At 48.1% G+C, this 23567-nt stretch overlaps 1 protein-coding gene across 4 annotated transcripts in view; it reads right to left on the reverse strand.

The window, feature by feature from the left end:
• SYMPK (symplekin scaffold protein) overlaps positions 1-23567 on the reverse strand; it is a 1074521-nt gene that overhangs the window by 903255 nt on the left and 147699 nt on the right. For all 4 annotated transcript variants that reach the window (XM_069644649.1, XM_069644648.1, XM_069644647.1 and 1 more), the window contains exon 6: positions 5377-5450. In XM_069644649.1, coding sequence (XP_069500750.1) covers positions 5377-5450 — 74 coding nt within the window. The remainder of the gene's footprint in view (positions 1-5376; positions 5451-23567) is intronic.

Raw genomic sequence — 23567 nt, forward strand, 5'->3', positions numbered from 1 at the left:
GTTCCATTAGTGCCCAGCCTGCCAAACCATCTGACATCAAGCCCACAGCAGCCACCCATCACCATAATCCCATCCCCCCCATGGCCACCCTCTCCTTGAACACACCTTCGCTGGCACCCACCCCTGATTCATGCACCTCTCCGGTCACTACACAACCCTCAACAAGTATTAAGGCAGCATTGATTAATTCCACGTCTCTCACAGCCCATGCCCTTGACATGGGTGATCTTATTACTACTCATGACCTGGACCTTATAGCTGTCACTGAAACTTGGCTCCATACAGCCTCAGGACCCCTGCTATCCCTTGCACTCCCTGAAGGCTATACGATTATCAGAAATGACCACAATACTGCTCAAACTAAAGGCGGAGGTATAGCTCTTATCCACAAAACCGCGTTAAATTTCAGGCTTTCCACTCCGTGCCAATTCAAATCAGCAGAATCCCTCACTGCGAAGCTCGCCATCTCCCCCAAACAGACCATCACCTTCCACATTACATACAGACCCCCACCCCCCATATCAACCTTTACTGAGGATCTCGCCCATACCCTGTCTGAAAACACCAAGACGACCTCTCAAATCATCGTACTAGGTGATTTCAACTTAGGCCTCTTTGACCCCAACGATGCATCTGCCCGTGATGTCAATAGCTTACTACTCAATCTAGGCTTCACACAACGTGTTACCGCACCTACTCACTCTAAGGGCAGAATCCTAGATTGGATAGCTGACCTTAACTGTGACTCTAAGGTCAAGTCCAACTTACCATGTGCCTGGACGGACCATCACCTTATCACATTTAGCATCCCCTCTAAAACCATCCTCTCCACCCCTAACATAGTACCAGCCACGTCCACCAGGAATAAGCGCAACATAACTTGCACCAAACTCATCCCACTCATCCTCCCCGTCCTCCATGATCTTGCCTCTGCATGCTCTGACCCCACTGTCTTGGTCGACACTTACAATCAGACCATGCTAAAGGCACTCTATCTCATCGCTCCCTCCAAATTACGTAAACCTAAACCCCGGGCTCATCTTAACACCTGGTTCACGCCTCAGCTAAGAACCCTACGTAAGTAAAAAAGAACCCTTGAAACTCGCTGGAGAAGCCATCCCACGGAATCTAATAAAGCAAACATGGCAGTAGCTACTTTAAATTACAAAGAAGCCATACTATCTGCCAAAAAAGAGACATACAATAAATGTATTGAACTTGCCCAATCCAACACCAAGGAGCTATTCAAAATTTTAAAGGAACTGGAATCCCCTGCAACTCCTCCCGACACCTGTTCCAAAGACAGCGCTTGGTGCACAAACATCCAAGAGGCTCTCCTGGGAAAAATCACTATACTCCAAACCAAAATGAATGAGAAAAAATAAAGCCTACGCTCATTTATAGCACAGCTTGCCCCTCAGGCTAACTACAAACCCAATACTGTATCTTCGCAACCATTCTGCTTCTCTCCCGTCTCTACTTCTGAAGTTGAACACATCATTAACAGCCTTAAGCCTTCTAACTATCGGGGAGACTCTTGCCCTGCCACCATCATCAAGGAGGCCTCACACCACCTGGCGCCCTTCACCACTACACTCAAACTCCTCCTTCAAGTCGGGGATCGTCCCTGACAACCGCAAGGATGCCTGGGCTATTCCCCTTCTGAAAAAACCCACCTCGGACGCTAACACTCCTACCAAATATAGACCAATCAACACGGTGCCATTTCTTTTAAAAATTCTTGATCGAGCGGAATACCGGCAGATCCAAGATTGTCTTGAATACAACCTCCTGGGTCTTAGGCAATCTGGCTTACGCCCTCGCCATGGCACAGAAACTGCGCTACTAGACTTAAAAACACAAGTCGAAGACCTAAAAGATAAGGGAAAATTGGCTTTTACTACTCTTAGACCTTTCCGCAGCATTCGATTTAGTCAATCATCAAATCCTCTGCCACCACCTCAAATCAGCGGCTAACTTTTCTGAGAAAGCAACAGCTTGGATTACGTCCTTCTTAGATAATAGATCCATGAGGGTCTTCTCCCCCTCCGCCACTGCTGAACCTTCCCCGTCACATGTGGTGTCCCCCAAGGATCTTGTGTGTCCCCGACACTCTACGTCTTCACAAAACCTTTGACATCCTGGACCGCATGGGCATCACGTACACTAATTACGCGGACAATACCCAAATACTTATTCCCATCACAGGCAACTACAAAACTGACACCCTAGCTATCGACGCCATTTATCAAGTCATCCAGGCCTGGATGGCTCAGCACAAACTGTGCTTAAATGACGAGAAGACTGAGCTCCTCATCTTAGGTTCACCCCAAAAACTCAGTAAACTTGACTCTTCATTCAAGTCCTTCACCATCGATGGCAACTCCATCAAAGTGCCAAGGACACCAAGACCTTAGGTGTTTACCTTGATTCCACCCTCTCCTTATCTAGACAAACTAATGCAGTCTCTTCAGCCGCATCTTACACTTGCAAGCTTATCACAGCTTGCCGCCCATTCCTTGCTACTGCCATTTGCACAACTTTAGCCAGGACTCTAGTCCTCTCCAAAACTGATTACTGCAATGCCCTCTATCTGCGCACCAACCAATGCAATATCAGAAAATTTCAAATCATCCAAAACAATGCTATTAGAGCGGCCCTGAACATTCCTAGAACTGCACACATCTCCGAATACAGACTGAGCCTCCGCTGGCTCTCAGTTACACAAAGAGTCTCTTAAAGCCCTAGCACTCACACACAAAAGCATCGCTAACCTAGCCCCTAGCTACCTGTCCAACAGGTTCACTTTGCACTCAGCTGCAAGACCTCTCAGAAGTGTACACTAATTGCCTTGTCATCCCACGGTTCAAACTCCATAAATCGTGAGGTTGCAGTGTCCCTGTCCTCGCAGCCAAGCTGTGGAACACATTACCTAAACCACTCAGAGCTGAACCCTCCTTCAATGCCTTCAAGCGTAATGCCAAAGCTTGGCTGTCCAACCTCGACCAGATATGACCTTTGACTAGAACACCATTCATGGCATCATAGGCTTTGCACTACATTATGTAATTTCCATTGCATTCTGCTCAGCCTGTGTAAAATGTATACCTTTGATTATGTCACATGCATATTTTGTATATTCTAAATGTAAATACTTTATGTAAGCTGACTAAATAATGCGCCCGTATGCCCTCGGGCCTTATGCGCTATACAAATAAATAAAATACAAATACAGTCTTGTAGCCCGCCAAAGGCATACAAAAAAGGAACGAAATCTGGTTTAGCGCGCAGAGAGAAACACTAGAAGGACCTTTCCAAAAATAAATGGCGAAAAAAAAAAGACCAGGACCCGTTTAAACAAAGGGGCTTAAGGCGCCATCTTGAAAAACATGGCTCCCGCGATTTTTAGCTACCGGTGTTCGCGGTCGGGGAAAATCATGGTAGCTCGTAAAACCACTGCCACCAGCCATTTCGATAAAAAAGGCTAGCATTTGACTGCTACATGAGTGTCTAGACAAAGGGGATACTAGGTAACCCCTTCAGTACTCTATAGGAAGATAGTGTGTGCTGTGTCTCGGAATGTTAAAAGACTAGTAAAGTCAATTTAACCTTACATTCTCTGGGAAATAGCAATTTTTTTCAGGTTTGGTCCCTTTGTTTCCATGCCTTTGCCGGGCTTCAGGACTGAAGACCGCCTCTGGCGTCCAAATGTTTGGGGTGGGCAGGAAGTGAGGGAGGTGCCCGAAACTCCCTGTGCTTAGTCTCCTAGGAGACCCAAATGCACTCTGGCGTGATTGGCTGCTGACTGTCCGGCAAGGACAGCCACCCTGCTGGGTGAGTGGCAGCTAGGCTGGAATGAATGGGAGAAAACTGTTTAAAAGGCGAGTCTCTTGGCTTGGAAGGCAGAGTTGACCACTGGGACAAAAGAACCGAAGACTAACTGGAGGAGGACGGCTGCTGCAACTACTGGACCGTTGACTTGCCTGGTGGAGCCCTGCTGCAGATCCGAATCGCCAAGTTCATTTCGACAGAGAAGCCCTTCAAGGACGACTTCTTTCTTTGAGTTGGTGGGACTAATCAACTCATAAGCCACCTGGACACCATTCTCAGAGCTGGTTGCATTTTCCTCATAGTGCTGCAGGAACCGAATAGCCAGGGAGAAGGACACCAGTTTGTGTGCTTCAAGACAGCTACCGGAATCGAAGAATTGCCAGCTTTGTGACCAGTCCCTGTGCAGTGCAGGAGTCCCCCAGCGTCCTCCCTCTTGTCCCCACGACTGAGGCTCAGGAAAAGTGAAATCTGCATGAACTGCCAGGGACAGAAATCTTCAGCTGCATCTTTTTCTTCAAATAAGGTACTGTGAAAACCCGACCAAGAGAACTTACCTCTCACCGCTTAAGTTTGTGTAACTTTGGCAACTTGCAGGCCTAGTCAGCTTGTGACCAGACATGTGAACCTTTCTTCCGTGAACTACTTCCGAGAACCGTGGCAAAGACTTTCCCGTTTAAATACCAGAACCGTTTTTACCTATACAAGACACAAGTCTATTGACTTTGGCCTACCTATTGCATTGAATCAACTCCTCTGGTGAACTCAAACTATGTGCACTGTTTTAAAGTAACTCTAATATTCGTTTTATTAACTTATGCCTTTTTGCACCTACTTCAAATGCTCTGAATGCCATTTTGCTCCTATTTCAAAGTAGTTTAAATGTTTCAGAACCGGTTAGTGTGACGTATTGTATGATATTTTTGTGTGATAGTGATTGCCTCCGTTTAGGGAATGTTTTCCAAATGACTGTAATAACTTAAGTGTTTCACCAAGAAACCTTGAGTTTAAGTGTCTATCTGAATACTTGTGATTGTAGACCTCTGTTTAACATCATTACAAGCTCACATTCCCTCTTGAGATGAGCCTGGCTGCTCAGCTCGCTACCAAAAACTGTGTGGTACAGATTTATATCAAAGGTTGGTTTTGTTTACACCTATAGTCCTAGTTGTATGTAGTGGTCCCAAAGGGTACTGCATACAAACCTTGCCTAACAGTAGCTCCTGGTCACAGGTTGATGCTGGACACCCAGAAGCTGCTTTTAGCCCTGCACAATGTATACAAAATTTTGAAAATGCATTCATGGGCAGTGGTAGCTCTCGATAGAGCAAATGCTCTGCTCAATTAGTTGATAATAATTCTTGATAAATCGTGTACCAAAAAAATGAGAAGAGACCTTAAAACCTTTACAGGATGTGGGAACGTTTAGCTGGGAGCCTCATTCCTAGTGAACTGGAAAATGCTTTAGAACGCTGAAACCACCCCAGACCTCAGATTATCCACTGGAGATATAGCGCAATAGAGAATAAATATGCAATTTGTCCTTACCAAGCCTCTTCAATGAAGCCAATCACAAACTTGCGAACGTCGATGGATTTGTCCGATTGGAAGGCAATCATTTCCTAAGAAAAGCAAGATAGTTGATTGTAAGAATTATTGAATTATACTTTGCACGCACAGTTGAAGCTTGCACAAACGCAGAGCTGAACCTGTAGTCAAACAGAGCCATTCAAGTTACTCGGGAGAGGACGGTGAAACAATATTACATTTTAAAGAAAAGATTGTACTTATTTCCCCATGTACTGGACGTTTGTTAGAGAGCTGTAAAACGATAAAACACAACAACCTGACTGTTATTGTGAGTACATAGAAAAAAGTCTTACCGTTAACATGCAAATATCAAAGATCAGTTGCTACAAGTGCCATGGGGTGGCAGATGCGCCCGCAGAGAGGAGGACAGGTGTGTGTGTGGGGTTTAGGTTCGATTTTAATTTTTATGCTAAATCCCACTTGTTAGGGACAGTTTTTCCAAAGTTTATCTAAGGGCTTCATAAAACCATATCTGAGGCAGTACAAAACTCCATTATTAGTATAAGGCTGTACGACCTGAGAACATTTGGTAGCCTAGAACGAGCAGCCAGGGAATCTCATTTCTGAGGCTTGTGGAATCTGCTTACATTCACATGCTATGCAAAGGCCGACATCTAGTGGAAGCTGCAGAATATTACAGTTGTTTTTGAAACTCGAAAAGGGACATCGACAGGGCGTGCCAGTAATACTATGCATAGTGTGACCTCCACTGTACCCCTAGTCCTTCACGCGTCTAGGTCCCTCAGATTTTTTTGTTTCCGACAAGAGGTAGCATGAAGTGTAGCTTGAGTATAGGTGTGTCCAAGCAGATAAGTATGAGAGAAACTCATAACATCTATGCACCTTTTCCCCGGGGAGCAATGGTGGGCGCATGTGAATCTAAGCAGATACAAGTATCAGAAATACGATTACGGTGAGTAATGTATCCCTTCTGAGGCTTGTGGAATCTGCTTAGATCACATGCTATGCATAGATTAGCGAGCAGTGTTAGGAGAAGGTGGTGGGTTGAGAGAAGGAGCAGCAGCAAATAGATGTTTTAGAAGCGCTTGTCCCACCTGTGTATCTGCTTTGGAATGCGTGTCAATGCAGTAGTGCCGAGTGAAGGTGTGTACTGAGCTCCGTTAGGGAGAATTCTCAGAAATGTGCCAATTCCTCTCCACCTTAGAAACCCCCAGCAACTTTGCTGGATTTTGGGACTTCAATTTTTAACCTGGAGAGAGACAGACCCTTTTTCCCCCCACTCTCTCGTGTATTGTAATGTGATTTTGAACTCTGTGTTTCTTTTGGTTGTGGATTCTTAAACTCCATAGGCATCATCTTTTTACATTGTGTCACACAGCACCTCCAGTGCAGTGGCACAGGGAAGTCTTTCAGATTTCCCCAAGGTTTAAATTCCTCTCTTGGATAAGACATGCATTACTCGCCGTAATAGAATTTATGTATCTGCTTAGATTCACATGCTGTGCATATAGTCCGACATCCAGTGGTAACTGCAGAGTATTGCATCTTGTCTTTTGAGGATCGATAGGGGACGTTGACATGGGCGTGCCTGTAACACTATCCCTAACATGACGTGTAGTGTACCCAAATCCCTCACGCGTCGAGGTCCCTCCGATTGCATTATTTCTACCATGAGGGAGCCTAATGACTATTGTGAGTGCATAAAAGAGATAAAGTAGTAAGATGCCTATGTTCCTTCCACCCGAGCAGGGAGGAAGGGTGGGCGCATGTGAATCCAAGCAGATTCAATCATCAGAAATGCATGTCCCCTGATGCTTGTTAATCTGCTTAGAATCACATGCTGTGCATAGACTAGCGAACAGTGACCAGAGTTGGAGGTGGGTTGTGAGAAGGAACAGTAGTGAAAAGATGTCTTAGTACTGCTTGTCCCACCTGAGAATCAGACCTAGAATGAGTGTCTAGGCAATAGTGTTTTGTAAAAGTGTGTACAGAACTCCAGGTTGCCGCTTTGCAAATGGACTCAAGAGGGACATTTGCAATGAATGCTATGGAAGCCTCAGTGCCACGAGTAGAATGTGCTCTCGGCTTGAAGGGTAGTTCTCTCTTAGCAAGAGTGTAAAAGAGTGTGATGCATTGGACAATCCAACTAGATATAGTGGAGTTTGAAACTGCATCTCCTCCTCTTCCTGCTGCCACTGAGACAAATAACTGATTAGTCTTTCTCAGAGGTCTAGTTCTATCCATATAAAACATGACAGCTCTGCGCACATATAGTGTATGCAGGCTCCTTTCTCCTATATTTGAAGGGTTTTGAAAGAACATTGGTAGTTCTATAGACTGGTTGACATGGAATTTTGAAATTAATTTTGGTGCAAACCTAGGATGTGTGCGAAGAACCACCTTATCTTTGTAAACTGTTACAAAGGGGTCTAGTAAAGAGAGCGCCTGTAGTTCACTCACTCTCCTAATGGAGGCGATAGCTATTAAGAAAGCAGTCTTAAGAGTGAGGTCCTTAAGGGATTCCTTGTGCATGGGTTCAAAGGGTGAGCCCATAAGCTGGTAAGTACCACGTTTAGGTCCCATCCGGGAGCTAGGTTGGCTATAGGAGGGTGTATCCTCTTTACTCCCTCCATGAAGGCTTTAATAACTGGGACTTTCCACCATGACAGTTTGAGTTGAGAAGTGGTGTATGCGGAAAGTGCAGCTAGGTGAACTAATAGAATTAAAGACCAATCCTGAGTCTAATAAGTGAGTCAGGTAAAGAACATTATGTGTGGGAGAGCAGTCAACGGGTATACCAGATGGCAAATCTCTTTCATTTGCTAGAATAGCAGTAACGAGTGTTAGGTTTCCTAGCCTCCCTAAGAATGTCCATGCATCTTTGAGGGAGTTGTAAATGTCCAAATTCTCTGACCTCAGGAGCCAGGCTGCTAAGTTCAGGGTCTGCGGGCACGGGTGTAGCGTTCTGCTTTTGTCCTGTGACAGCATGTTGTACGGGCAGGGAAGTTTCACTGGAGGAGATAGAGACATCTCCATCAAGTGAGCGAACCATGGCTGCCGGGCCCACATAGGGGTCACTAGTATCATGGTGACTGGTGCATCTTTGCCCTATCTTGTTGAGAAGGGGAGTCGGGGGGTGGGGGGGAGTGTAAACAAATTTCCCTGACCATGTTATTCAGAGACCGTTCCCTTTGGACTGGTTCTGGGGGTACCTGGAGGCGTAATCGTGGCATTGGGAGTTCTCCGGGGTTGCGAACAAATCTATTTCTGGGAATCCCCATTGTGTGAAAACGTCGAAGATGATGTCTTCTTGTAACCGCCATTCGTACTCTGCGGGCAGAGGGAAGTCTCTGCAGAGTTTGTCTGCTAGCAGATTGAGTTCCCCTGGTACATGTGACAACAGGAACATATGTTTGAGAGCCCACTTCCAGATGTTCTGGGACAGCTTGGACAGAAATGGAGAGTGAGTGCCCCCTTGCTTGTTCAGGTAGTACATGGCTGTGGTACTGTCTGTGAGGACCATCACTGTTTTCCCTTGCAGGTGTGTCTGGAAAGCCTTCAGTGCTTTGAAGACTAGCAGTTCCAGCAAGTTTATGTGTTTGGACGCTACACTCTGAGTCCAAACTCCGTGTACAGTGTGATGGGATAGGTGAGCCCCCCCCCCCATCCTGTGAGGAATGCGTCTGTCGTTAGAGTGGCCTCCACTGCGGGGGTGGTGAATGGTTTCCCCATTACAAGGTTTTCCTTCGACCACCACCGTAGCGAGAGAACCAGGGCCTGCGAGACCACCACTAGATCGTCCCATTGTCCGCTGGCCTGACACCACTGGCTGTTGAGCCACTCTTGCATTGGGCACATGCGCAGACGCGTGTGACGTACCAAATATATACATGACGCCATCATTCCTAGCAAGCGCATTGCTTTGCGTACCGTCACCTCTCGACCGGCCACATATGAGGGATCTGAAAAAGCATATTTTGGACCCTCTCGGAGGGGAAGCCGAGGCCGTCCTTTGTTCGAATTAGAGCCCTTAAGAATTGTTTGATCTGGCTGGGGTCTAGGCTGGACTTCTACTCGTTGATGGAGAAGCCCAGTTGGAACAAAAGGTCTACAGTCTTTTGGGTATTTGAGAAGCATGTCTTGTAAGAATCCCCTGTTATGAGCCAATTGTCGAGGTAAGAGTATACCGGGATAGACAATCTGCGCAGGTGGGCCGCTGCCACTGCCAGTACTTTTGTGAATACCCTTGGCGCTGACGCTATGCCGAAGGGTAGCACTCTGAACTGGTAGTGTTTGCCCTCCATCATGAACCTGAGGTATTCTCTGTGTGCTGGCAACATTAAAATATGAAAGTATGCATCTTTCATGTCCAGTGTTGTCATGTAATCGCCCAGAGAAAGTAGGGGGATTACTTCCTGTAAGGTCACCATGCAAAATTTGAGGTTTGACAAATTTGTTAGCTGGGCGCAGATCTAGTACAGGGAGCATGGTTAAATCCTTTTTGGGTACAAGGTAGTACACTGAATAAATACCTTCCGTTACCTGTGATAGAGGCACGACCTCTATTGCTTCCTTTAGTAGCAGCAGTTCCACTTCTTGAAGAATTGTGAGGTGCTCCAGTAATAAGCGTCGTCCCCTTGGGGGTCTGTACTTGGGGGACCGACTGAATTCTATGCAGTAACCGCGGGCTATGGTTAACAATACCCAGCGGTCTGATGTTATTCCCTCCCATGGGTTCCATGTAATGTCGCCACAAAAATATCACCGAAAAATGGCCGTTTTTTGTGGCAACATTATTGCATGGAACCCATGGGAGGGAATAACAGACCGCTTTTTTTTTGCCCTTCCCCATATATATCGCCACCCATATAATATCGCCACAACCTTTTCCCGGCGATATTATTTACGGCGACTATCGAAAATGGGCGTCGACACAGGCGTGCCAGTAATACTATCCCTAGTGTGACGTCCACTGTACCCAAGATCCCTCACGCGTCCGGGATCCTCAGATTGTATTTTTTCTGACATGAGGAAGCATGAGGAGTAGCGTGAGTACAGATAATCCAAGCAGATAGACAGAAAGGTAAGACTACAAGTAATCATGCGCCTTCTCTCGGAGGGGAGGAAGGGTGGGTCGCATGTGAATCTAAGCAGATACAAGCATCAGAAATATGATTACAGTGAGTAATGTATCCCTTCTGAGGCTTGTGGAATCTGCTTAGATCACATGCTGTGCATAGATTAGCGAGCAGTACCCGAAGAAGGAGGTGGGTTGTGAGAAGGGTCATGAGCAAACAGGTGTCTTAGAACCGCTTGTCCCACTTGTGTATCTGTCTTGGAATGAGTGTCAATGCAGTAATGCTGAGTAAAAGTGTAGCTGCTTTGCAAATGGTGTCGAGGGGAACATTTGCAATGAAAGCCAGAGTGGCACCAATGCCTCTAGTAGAATGGGCCCTTGGCGTAAAAGGCAGAGTTTTTCCAGAAAGAGAGTAACACAGCTGTATACAGTTGATAATCCACTTCGAGATCGCGCCTTTAGAGACGCAATCCCCCTCTCTGCCTGTAGCTACGGAGACAAACAGTTGATCTGTTTTTCTTAGCGGTCTGGTTTTATTTACATAGTAGAGGACCGCCCTACACACATCAAGGGTGTGTAGTTTCACCTCAGCCGAGCTTTGCGGGTTCTGGAAGAAAGCCGGAAGCTCGATGGACTGGTTTACATGGAACTTAGATATAAATTTAGGTGAGAACCTAGGGTGTGTGCGTAAAACCAGTTTGTCTTTGTGGATAATAAAGAAAGGATCCTGCACTGACAGAGCCTGAATTTCACTGACCCTTCTTATGGAGGTAATGGCTACTAAGAAGGCCGTTTTATAAGTCAGGTGTTTGAGACTACTTTTATGCATGGGTTCGAAAGGGGGGCCCATGAGCTTAGCTAGCACCACATTGAGGTCCCATCCTGGCGGTGGGTTCGAAATAGGAGGGTGAAGTCTCTTTACTCCTTCCATGAAGGCTTTAACTACTGGTACTTTCCACCACGATACTTTGTTATGGGATGTGGTGTAAGCCGAGAGGGCTGCCAGGTGTACTTTCAGAGAGTTAAAAACCAAACCTGTGTCCAGCAGGTGGAGCATGTATGTTACTACGTTGGAAGGAGTGCAATCAACTGGGTTGATTTGTTTATTCTGGCACCAAATAACGAATCTCTTCCACTTGACAAAGTAACAGTGCCTTGTGTTTGGTTTCCTGGATTCTTTTAGGATGTCCATACACCTCTGTGGTAAATTGAGATGCCCAAACTCTATGACCTCAGGAGCCATGCTGCCAGGTTCATTGAGTTGGGTTCCTGGTGCACTGTTTGACCTTGTTGCTGGGACAGTAGGTCAACAGGCTGGGAGTTTGATGGGCTCGCACAGCGCCATCCTGCGTAGGTGTGGAAACCATGGTTGTCTCGCCCACATGGGAGCAACTAGGATGAGCGTCATCGATTCCTTGTTCATCTTGTACACCACCTTCCTGATGAGGAGTTGGTGGAAAAGCGTACGCAAACATCCCTGACCAGTTCATCCACAGGGCGTTCCCTTGGGAGTGTGGCTGGGGGAACCTGGATGCAAATCCTGGGCATTGTTTGTTTTCGCTTGTGGCGAATAGGTCTATAGTGGGGAAACCCCACTGAGAGAAGAGATCTTCTACGATCTCTCTGTGAAGGACCCATTCGTGTTCTTCTGGGAGGGAGTCTCTGCTTAGGGCATCCGCTAGGGAATTGAGCTCCCCTGGAACATGTTGTGCTGATAGGAAGATGTTCCGTCTGAGTGCCCATATCCAGATTTTCTGGGCAAGCTTGGACAGATTTGGCGAACGAGTCCCTCCTTGTTTGTTCAGATAGAACATGGCTGTCGTGCTGTCCGTCCGGATCTGCACCGACAAGTTTAGTAGATGGGGCTCGAACGCCCGAAGCGCTCGGAATACTGCCAGAAGCTCTAGCAGGTTGATGTGGTTCTTGGCTACTGAGTGAGACCAGAGACCCTGAGCTGTGTGGTGGAGATGGTGAGCTCCCCACCCAGTCAGGCAAGCATCTGTAGTTACCACTGCTTGTACTTCAGGATCGTAAAAGGGTTTTCCCCTTGCGAGATTCTCTTTTGTCCACCAGTGTAAGCTTTGTACGAGTGTTGGCGAAACGACCACTAGATCGTCCCACTGACCACTTGCCTGAGACCACTGTTTCGCCAACCATTCCTGCATGGGACGCATGCGCAGACGCGCGTGGGGGACCAGGTAAATGCATGACGCCATCATGCCCAGTAACCGCATTGCTTTGCGTACCGTTATTTGTTGACCTGACTGATAATGTGGAATTTGCAGTAGTATATTCCGAATTCTTTCTTCCGAGGGGAAGGTCAACCCTTTCTGAGTATCTAGGATTGCTCCTAGGAACTGTTTTGAGGTGCTTGGCACCAGACTTGACTTCTTCTCATTGATAGAGAAGCCTAATTCGTGGAGGAGGTCGATAGTCCTCTGAATGTTTGACCTGCAAATTCTTGGGGTTTCCCCCGTTATGAGCCAGTCGTCCAGATAAGGGTACACTGGGATTGCCTCCCTGCGTAGGTGTGCAGCTGCCACCGCCAGTACCTTGGTGAATACCCTTGGTGCTGAAGCTATCCCAAAGGGCAGTACCTTGAATTGGTAGTGGCGACTGTCCACTTTGAAGCGCAAGTATTTTTTGTGCGCTGGGAGCATGGAAATATGAAAATAAGCATCTTTCATATCCAAGGTTGCCATGTAGTCCCCCTTTTTTAGGAAGGGGATTACCTCTTGTAGCGTGGTCATACGGAATTTTTGGGGCTTGACATACTTGTTGGCAGGCCGTAGGTCCAATACTGGGCGCATTGTCAAATCTTTCTTTGGCACAAGGAAGTAAGTTGAATAGATACCCTTGTTTACCTGGTGTCCTGGGACAAGTTCTATCGCGTCCTTTTCTAGCAGAATGGCGATCTCCTCGAGAAGGATCTTCTGATGTTCTAAGGAGTGTATTCTTTGTCGTGGAGGGTGGTTCCGGGGACGCTGCAGTAATTCTATACAATATCCTGTGGACACTGTTGACAGCACCCATCTGTCTGAGGTGATCCCTTCCCAAGCCTGGGTGAAGTTGGAAATGCGTCCCCCTACTGGGGTTGCGTGAGAAGGGACCCTGAACTGAGCGTCACTGCTTTGGCGGAGGCGTGCCACCTCCCTTGTTGGGGCTGCCTCTGCCTCTTCCACGACCTCTCTTGTTACCCTTGCTGTAACTTTGGGTAGACTGCTGGTTGTTGTTCCATTGTGTACCCTGTCCTTGGGCATAGTTGCCTCTTTGTGAATTTTGGCCGCGTGGGCGACGAAAATTACTGTTCCCCCTCTGGTTTGGGGGTTTGTTGGTAAGCTGGCCAAGGGATTTGAGAGTCTCGTACTCGTCCTTGGAATTCTTAAGTGCGTCTTCGACCGCTTTCCCAAACAATAGATCGGGTTCCACCGGCTTGTCTATTAATGAAGCCTGTGTTTCTGTTTTGAACCCCGACTGCCGTAACCACGCATGTCTCTTGATAACAGTACCTTCTGCTATCAATCTTCCTGCGTTGTCTGCAGCGTCGAAAGTTGCTTTTAATATGCAACCAGACACGGCTCTTCCTTCTGCCGAGATCCGAGCCAACTGGCCCTTTAACGGTTCAGGAGCAGAGGCTATGAGCGTCGCGACCTCTTCCCATTGATGGCAGTTGTAACTTGCCAACAGGGTGGTGGAGTTTGCAATCCTTGCTTGGTAGGCGGACGTTGAGGCTACCTTCCTGCCAAACCCGTACAGTCTTTTGCTCTCCTTGTCGGGAGGAGCTTCTGACGACGATAAGGGTGTCCCAGCCCTCTTCCGAGTGTTGGTAACCACTAGTGAGTCTGGTTTAAGATGACCTCTTATATAAAGAGGGTCAGACTGGGCTGCCCGAAAAAGTTTTTCGACTCTGGGGTTGACGGCTCTGGTGAGGTTAGGATTCACCAGGGATGGATCTATTCTACGTTGGATGGATTTAAGGATAGGGATGGTCTGAGCGACCGGCCTCCTCTCTCCCACCAACTCCTCTGCGAAGTCCCTTTCCTCCTGTACACCGTGGGTGTCGATGTGAAAATGTTCTGCTGCGCGAGCAAGAACTTCATTAAGGAGGGGTTGGTTATCAACTGGCGAGTCGGTAACTGGGGCTTCGCTCTCTACCGGGGAATCTACTCTGTAAATTTCCTGCTCATCTTCTACCTCCTCCAGGTCCTAATCCTCCGCATAGTATTCAGACCCGGTTCGTTCCTCCATAATTGTAAACTCCTGGTCCCCTTCAGGGAAAGGTTGTCCTTGGTATCTGGGGTGTGGAGTAGAGTATGGAGTAGAGTAAGGCTGCACCTCGAAGGGGTCAGGTCTTTCGACCCGGGCCTTTTTACTTAGGGGGATAGGATCAGAGGAGCCTGAGGGTGTGGCCCCTGGAGGGTCATACGAAAGGAAATGTTCTGGGTTTTTGTCATAAAAATCAGCTAAGGAAGACATCCTTGACATGACCCTGTCTATGTCCTCACTGGACCATTCTTTGGAACAGGGTATGACTTTAGTAGGCAACTTAGAGGACTTATCAAGGGTACCCTTGCTTGATGTTGATGTCCCAGTAGATTTATGTTTATGTGTCTGCTTGGGGTGGAAGGATGGTCTTACAGGAGTGGAAGGCTGAGCTTTCCACTGTTTCCCTCCCTCCCCGTGCGTGGAAAAATGTTTCCCTGCCCCTTGGAGGCCCCAGAGACTTTCGACGCCTGGCGCCGAGGGTCGGGAGAGGTATCTTGCTTCGAGCGTGGGGCCTCGCTGGTGTTAACTGCGCTCTCGGTCTCTTGGAGCGCGGCCTGGGGGTGGAAGTCGTCTTCCAACGATCGAACTTCCGTTAATCTAGGGAGTGAGGCACTCTTGGCAAGAGTGGATGATTGCCTTGCGTCATGAGGCGATCTCGATCGAGAGCGCCCAGAGGACACCGAGTCGGACCGTTCTATCCGTGCCTCTTTCCGAGAAGTCGACGTCGTCGAGGTTCGGTTGGACTTCGTGTGTTTAGTGTGTGTAGGGTGTGTAGCGCTTGCGTCGCCGGGGGTCTTCCCCATAGCCGCCCTGCCGGACAACCTTCCGAGGTCGGGGACCTGCGCTCGGCAGTCTTTCGACGCCGTAATGCCCTCGCCGTCCGAAAGTACGGCGTCGCTGCCATCGCTGAAGGCGCCCTCCGCTGCCATGGCTGCCTCCCTGGCGTGGTGGGCCCAACGCTTTGTCGAACGGTCCTTAAGTGTCTTAGGCTTAAACCTACTACACGCTCTGCAGTTCGCTTCGGGGTGGTCCCTCGGCAAGCAGAGATTGCACGTGGCGTGCCTGTCGACCCAAGGGTATTTGCGGTTGCACTTGGGGCAGAATTGGAAAGGAGTACCCTCCATACGCACCTTGAGGCAGCGGGCTGGTAAGTGTTGGAAATATATAAGGTGTACCTATATACCAAGAGTGAAGAGTATGTACCACCCCCCACTCTCCCTACTTGCAGGGCCGAGGCCAGCGGCCTACTAGGCCCGGGCCGAGGCCAGCGGCCTTCCGAGGCCCAGATCCGTCGTGCAGCAGCCGACGGTCGATGTCTTCTCCAGCCGTCGTCGAGTGTCGATGGTCGACGTTGGGGTGGGGAAGGATGTCAATAAATAATTTTAAATTGCGATAATTAGCAAAAGTATGGCTAAGGCCAGGGGACTCCGCAAGATGCTTCCGACCAGTATGGCGGAAAAAAACAATCTGAGGATCCCAGACGCGTGAGGGATCTTGGGTACAGTGGACGTCACACTAGGGATAGTATTACTGGCACGCCTGTGTCGACGCCCATTTTCGAGTTTCGAAAAACAAACTGTAATACTCCGCAGCTTCCACTAGATGTCGGCCTATGCACAGCATGTGATCTAAGCAGATTCCACAAGCCTCAGAATATATATATATATATATATATATATATATATATATATATATATATATATAGGGATAATATTACCCGATACCCTCCCATGCTGGTAGAAAAGATGTTAACCCAGCCCCGACCGGCAATGCATGGGAGGGGACCCGAACCTTCGGGTCATTTGGTATTGGTAGCCGGGGATCCTCTGGGAGTGGGGCCCCGACCTCTACCCTTGCCACGGCGCTGTCCTCTTTGCGTTTACTGGCGACTGGTTCCCTGATTAGTGGACAAGTTGCCTGCAGTGTACTGCTGTTGCTGTAGTTGGCTTTGGCCTCGAAAAAAGCGTTTGTTGCCGACTCCTCGCTTATTGGGAGGCCTTGAGATTTGGTCTAAAGTCTTGAGGGTGTCGAAATCCTTCTTCGTCCACTGCTTTCCCAAAGAGGTTAGAATCCTCTATTGGTTTGAGTGACGCCTGGGTTTCTGGCATAAAGCCAGAATTGCGGAGCCAGACATGACGCTTCAGAAGTATTCCCTAGACTAAAGAACGGCCAGCCGTTTCTGCAGCATCAAGAGTGTTTTTAATGATGCTCTGGTTAACCAGAGTTCCTTCCGTTACTGTGGTCAATAAGCGAGTTCTTAAGGGCTCAGGGACTTCCTCGAGGTCCTGCCGTAATTTGCCCCATTGGGCATCAGCATAACTTGCCAGTAGGGTATTATTATTGGCAATTCTGGTTGAAAAATCTGCCGAGGCTGTAATTCTTTTACCCAGGGCGTAGAGTTTTCCTTCTTTGTCTTGGGGTGCTTCGCTGGTTGACAGCGGAACCCCTGCTCTTTTCCTTGTGGTAGTTACCACCAAGGAGTCTGGAATTGAGTGACCCCTAATATATAATGGGTCTGAATGAGAGGGAGTAAACAGTTTTTCAATTCTGGGATTGACCCCTCTGACCAGTGCCGGTGTAAACAGCAATGGAGTGATTTGTCTCTTAACTGAGGCGAGGAGGGGAATGTTTTGGCTAGTGGGAGGTTTTGTTTTTAATGATTCTTTCTACAAAATCAGTATCGGGAGTAATCTCACCAGTTTCAATCTCAAAATGCGCTGCTGCCTTCCGTAGTAGCGTGTTGAAGGTGGGTTGATCATCTATTGGTGAAGGATTCCAGACCTGTGTGGTCTGAGGAGAATGAAGGTTTATGATCTCAGGGTCTGTAGACTCTGTTGGTGACTGCCAAGGCTGTGAGCCCCCTTCATCTGGGTCTTCCTCGAAGCCCCCACCACCCATGTCAAGGTTTCCCTCAAAACCTTCTTCCTCGAGGTTCTGTTGGTCTTCACCATCCAAGAATTCCTCGTCCTCTTGGAAGTGAGGGTCTTCTTCAATGAGGTCATAAGTATGAGATTCCTCCTGAAAGGGGTTAAATAGTTTAGGATATTTAGCCCTGGGTCCTCATGAACTCCCTCCCTTGGCCTCTTGGGAGTTTTCAGTTCAGGAGTGGACATAAATCTAACCAGTTTCTCCATACACGATAGGAATCTCTCAAGAGTCCAATGTTGTAACCCTGAACGGTCTAGAGGCGAAAAAGGAGGCTGTTCTTCCTGTAGCCGTCTTGGTCTGTCCCATAACGTCGAGGCATTGTCAGCGTTCCCTGACCTTGTGAGCAGTTTGACATATCACTCGCCGTCCGTTTTCTGGCCGTCATAGGAAACTATACGGGGCAAGCTCTCGACGATTGGTTTCTCCATCGAAGGTTCGTCTGGCGTCGTGCTGGGCGGTGCCGAGTCTTTTTCGGCAACGATAGCACTCTTACAAGGCGCGTCGCATGATGTTTTGGTGGCAGCGCCCTTGTCTGTAGGTAGCCCAGTCGCTAGTCGCGGTTGCGGTGGCGGGGAGGGCTTGCGACCCTTACGGTCGGTGGAGGACGCCGGTGGGTCCGGCGTCTCCGTTGGCGTTATGGCTTCGACGAAGAAGTGCCGTGGGTTGTGTGTTTATGTTTATGCCTTCTGTGTTGGTCAGTGTCGCCGGGGTGTTCATCCCCATAAGTAGGGCGTTAGCCGAACTTGTCGGGGACGGGGACAGACACCGAGGAGCGGGTACGCTCCCTAGAGAGGTCTACGACTTCCGAAACGGAGGTCGGGTTATCACTATCCTCGTCACACTCGGCGGCAGTGGGTGAGGAATCAGCTCTAGACATAGCGTAGGCTGCCCACCTCTTAAACCCTGCGGTCCTTTAAAGTTTTCGGGCAAAGTAGTTCACAGGCCGCACAGCCTTCCTCGTCGTGGTTGAGGGGTAAGCAACAGTTACACCGCTTGTGCTCGTCTTTCCATGTAAATTTGCCCTTACAGCGTGGGCAAAATCTAAACGAGTCCTCTCCATAGCTGAGGATATAGATGATAGTGATAACGACCCGGAAGGAAAGGGGGGAAAAGGAGAAAGTCGTTCTTAGAAATAGAAGAAATGTCCCATGACCCACTCTACCTACTGTATAAGGCCGGCGAGGCCAGGCCACATGTTCAGCAGCGCCGAAGGATCTCCTCCGTCTAAGTCACCGCCGTCAAAGTTCTTACTCGGCGGTGAAACAGCTTCGCAGCTTCGACATCGAAGGAGGGATCTAATGCAATGTATTTAATAATACCTAACGACCAAAGGGTCGAGTAAATGTTTTTGCAATTTCTCTCGAGGAGCTCTGCGTTGAGGCGACCAATATCTGGGCGGAAAAAAACAATCTGAGGGACCTCGACGCGTGAGGGATTGTGGGTACAATGCATGTCACTATAGGGATAGTGTTATAGACACGCCTTGTCGACGTCCCGTTTTCGACTATGAAAAAAATGCAATACTCTGCAGTGACCACTGGATGTCGGACTATGCGCAGCATGCGATTCTAAGCAGATTAACAAACATCAGAAACAATTATTGCTCCGACGGTGCAAGTCTTTCCACTGATATTTGGCCTTACACAAAGGACAAATTGAGTCCTGTCCATAGCGCAGGATTGATCTACCGACGACAAAACCCAGGGAACAAAGAGGGGAAAAGGAAAGGCATTCTTGATGAATATGACCACCCGACCCCACTCTCCCTACTGTACAGGCCGGCCAGAAGGCCTGGCAATGTGGTCGGCAGCGCCGGCCAGATCAACAGGCGTGGAAATTCCCAGCGGTCTTCGGCGGTGCACAGGATTCAGCCGTCAAAGTGACTTTACGGGAATAAAATGACCAAAGGTCGATAAATATAACAATAACGCAATCTCTTATGAAGAACTCTGCATTAGGGCGACCAGATAACTGGACGGAAAAAAACAATCTGAGGGACCTCGGCGCGTGAAGGATTTTGGGAACACTATACGTCACGTTAGGGATAGTGTTACAGGCACGCCCATGTCGACGTCCCCTTTTCATCCTCGAAAGACAAGATGCAATACTCTGCGGTTACCACTGGATGTCAGACTATACGCACAGCATGTAATTCTAAGAAGATTAACAAGTATCAGAAACTACTGTTTCCAAGAGCAGTGAAGTGAAGTGAATTTGACTTTACTTACACTTGTAACTTATCTTACAATAGGGTGCTGGAGGGGTTACCTAGTATCCCCTTTGTCCCCTTCACATGTAACGTTTTTATGTTACTGTTTCCTCACTGACTGGCTGGTGGCAGTGGTTTACTTTTAACTACTGTGGTGTCCATTTACCGCGGGTTGCGTTCGCAGCTGCAGTAAAGCACCAAAGGGTGCAATTTATGGCCGAATAGCCAGGGAGAGGAACACCAGATTGTGTGTGTTGCTTTTAAGCTGGCCAAGAGCTCCAGTAAGACCCTCCGGAATCCCAGGAAGCAGGATTGACCGAGCTTGAGCCACCTCAACAGAGTGCTGGACCCCAGATGCAAGGAAAGCCCATCTCGACAGCCAGGAACTGTGGTGTTGCTATTTGCGGTAGACGCGAGGAGCTGAAACACCGAAGTGCCACTTGTTTGAAGAATGCCAGTTGCAGTCGGTGACCGTCCCACTGCAGTGCAGGAGTCCCCTGACATCTTCCCTCTTAATTTAATGTCCCCACAAATGAGGCCCAGGAACACCAGGATCTGCAGAGCTGCACAGGAACAGAAGTCATGCTGCCCTTTTTCTTCAACCTAAAGGAAACTGTACAGTCTAAGAGAACTTACCTCTTGTTGTGTAACTGCACTTTTTCTCTGTTGGAGAGAACTGTTGTGGTTGCTCTGTAGAGTTGCTGATAGCTTCTTTACTTCACAAGTCTAAACAGCTTGTGACCCTACTTTGAACTCTGCTTTTCTACCAAGACTTCTAAAACCATTGTGCAAGACTTTTACTTACCAGCAAAGAAGTGCTTCAGCACTTAGAATTTTGCCCAATAAACCTTGGCCTAGCCTGGCTGCCTGAATGACTATTCGGCCCTCTGATATTGTGTTCTATCCTCCTTCCAACTAACTTAGCATTGGGGGGTTACCAAACGTACTTACCTGCTTCAGAAGAACTGTGTGAGCTCTTGTTTTCTTCTAATAACCTTTTTCCTTTGACATATTCCTAAGGCTGATTCTAAATGCAACAGTGATATATTAATGTCCCCAGCACCCTAACTATTGATGTCACCTAAGGGTGGAGGTAGTGTCTGTGGGCCATCCCAAAAGGGTATTTTCCGATTTAGAAATATTAAGAGTGCATTTTTGAAGCGTATTTGAGTGGTGCTGTTATATTGCCTCCTTCTGAAGAAAGCTTACTTAACTGACTGTTAAATAAATTAATAATTGTTTAATCAAGGAACCTTGTGTGTAATAGTTTATTTGAATACTTGTCATTGTGAATCTCTGTGCAACTCCCCTACAGCTCACATTGACCCCTCTTGAGAAGCCTGGCTGCTCAACACGCTACCAAACTGTGTAGTACACGTTTATACCAAAGGTTGGGTTTCCTATTACCTGCCCGTCAGAGTTATTATAGTGCACCCTAAGTGCACTGCATACAAACTTTGCCTAACAATCCTGCCAAAGCTCCCACTTGTGGCAAAAGCACAGCTCCCTGCTGAGTGAGTCTGCAACAGTGTTTTTTATTCCCGCCAGATGGAATGGAATGAGTAACATCCCCTGGGCGACGGCCCAGTGCCACAACTCCTGCCCCTCCTTGGAGAGCGCCGGGGACCTGGTGCCCCCCTGCTTCCTGGAGTGGTCACATCTGCAACCTGCAGAGCCGGACAGGGTAGATGAATGACGACATCATGCCGAGCAGCGTCTTGATGGTCCTCACCTTGGCGATCTGTAGTGTCAACAGCCGTTGCACTTTGCCCAAGATGGCTGCTATCCTCTCCTCAGACAGAGCCGCCAGGCAGGCCACCGTGTTGAGTCTGAACCCCAGGAACAGAACGTTCTGCGATGGAGACAAGCAGGATTTTGCATAGTTCACTGAAAACCTCAGATTCGTCAGTAGCCGGACGGTGCTCTCTGTGTGATCGACTGGTACGTCCTACGACCTAGCCCGGATGAGCCAGTCGTCGAGATAAGGGTATACATGAATTCCCTGTAGTCGTAAATGGACCGCCACCAGAGCCAGGCAATTCATAAAGACTGGCTGCCGACTTCAGTCCGAATGGAAGAGCCTTGAACTGATAGTGCTTCCCTTGTAGGATGATGCGCATGAACCTGCAATGTTTCACGTGAATGGGGACGTGGAAGTACACGCCCTCCAGATCCAACAATGACAAAGCCTCCCTTCTCCAGTTGGACGAGCACATGCTGCAACGTGACCATCCTGAACTTTTGGGAATTGATTAACTTGTTGAGTCGTCGCAGGTCGAGAATGGGCCTCCAGCCTCCAAGTCTTCTTTCTTACCAGAAAGTATCTTGCATAAACTCCGGAGCCCAGGAGTAGTTTTGGAACCAGCTCTATTGCCCCTTTTCTTAACATGGCAGAACTCCCAGCAGCAGCTGGAGATGTGTTGTTCCTGCCAGGCCACCGGTGGTATTCGCTGACACTTTTTGCTGAAACTCCAAAGTGTGTCCATGGGCAAGAGCGTCCAGCACCCATTGATCGGTGGAGGCGGTTTTCCACGCGCTGATGAAATTCGCCAGACGGCCTCCTACCGGGGTTCATCTGACAACTTGTAAAAGGCCCCACACACAGCAGGCCACACGCTAGACGCAATCTTGAGCTCTCCTGAACTGATCACTGTTAGGACAGTTTTTCTGAAGTCCAACTAAGGGCTTAAACCAGTCAACTGAGGCAGTACCAGACTGCACTCTTAGTATAAGGATGTGCCACCCGAGTTCAGGGTAGCCTAGACCGAGCAGCCAGGCTCATCTTAGGAAGGAGAGAGGGCTGTATAATTAGTACAAAGAAATTGTAACACAAATAATGTATGGTAAAAATAAATGGTTTACTTAAATGCAAGTAGGCCCAGATAAATCTTGGGGGAAAGTACCATCACATTATATATAACCCCAATTATATATACAATAACACAACACTATGCTTGAAGGTGCACAGACCAACGCATATAGCCTGTTTTGGAACACCCAACAGTAGTTCTAGGGAAGGCAAAACCAATAGTTACTTTGGGATTACTTACAGTAATACAAGTGTGGTAGACCCTAGTGTTAGGTAAGAATTGGTGCAGTCACACTTTGTGAGACTACACAAGACTTATCTGCTTGGTATTAGGTAACCCACCTTTTGGTATAGGTCTGTACTACACAAGTTGGTAGTGTGAGCAGCCAGGCCTATCTCAAGAGGGGTAAAATGTGAGCTGTAGAGCTCTACAAATGACATTTGTAAATACAAGTAGCCAAGTAATACTTACACTCTCAAGGTTTCAGTTATAAATATACATTTATTTACACATCAAGTTTTAGTTAAGCGTCTTTAAAAAGGCTGTTGGGGGGTGCTGTTGTGCGCCGACTAAGATGGCCGCCTCGGTAACAAGCTGCACTGCAATCATAATCCTAAAGATAAAATGCAGCAGATCGGTGCTTACCCCGTGGTCGGAGCAAGAAGGACCTTGAATCAGAACATTTGGGGCATTGCCGGTACCTTTCCGGATCGAGTAAAGCAGACCGGAACATTGCATGCCTTCTCGAGGCTTCAACGGCCCATACTACGAACACCACCAACCCTTATAGCCAGCCCACCCCCACAGAGACAGGACCCGGCATGGACTCCAGACCGACCAGGCGGAAAGGTGTGGACCTCCACGCAGCACAGGACTGCCAGACGCTGGTACCGAGGCA

This window comes from Ambystoma mexicanum, chromosome 2p (assembly GCF_040938575.1).
Source record: "Ambystoma mexicanum isolate Mex_15411 chromosome 2p, UKY_AmexF1_1, whole genome shotgun sequence".
NCBI classification, from domain to species: Eukaryota; Metazoa; Chordata; class Amphibia; order Caudata; family Ambystomatidae; genus Ambystoma; species Ambystoma mexicanum.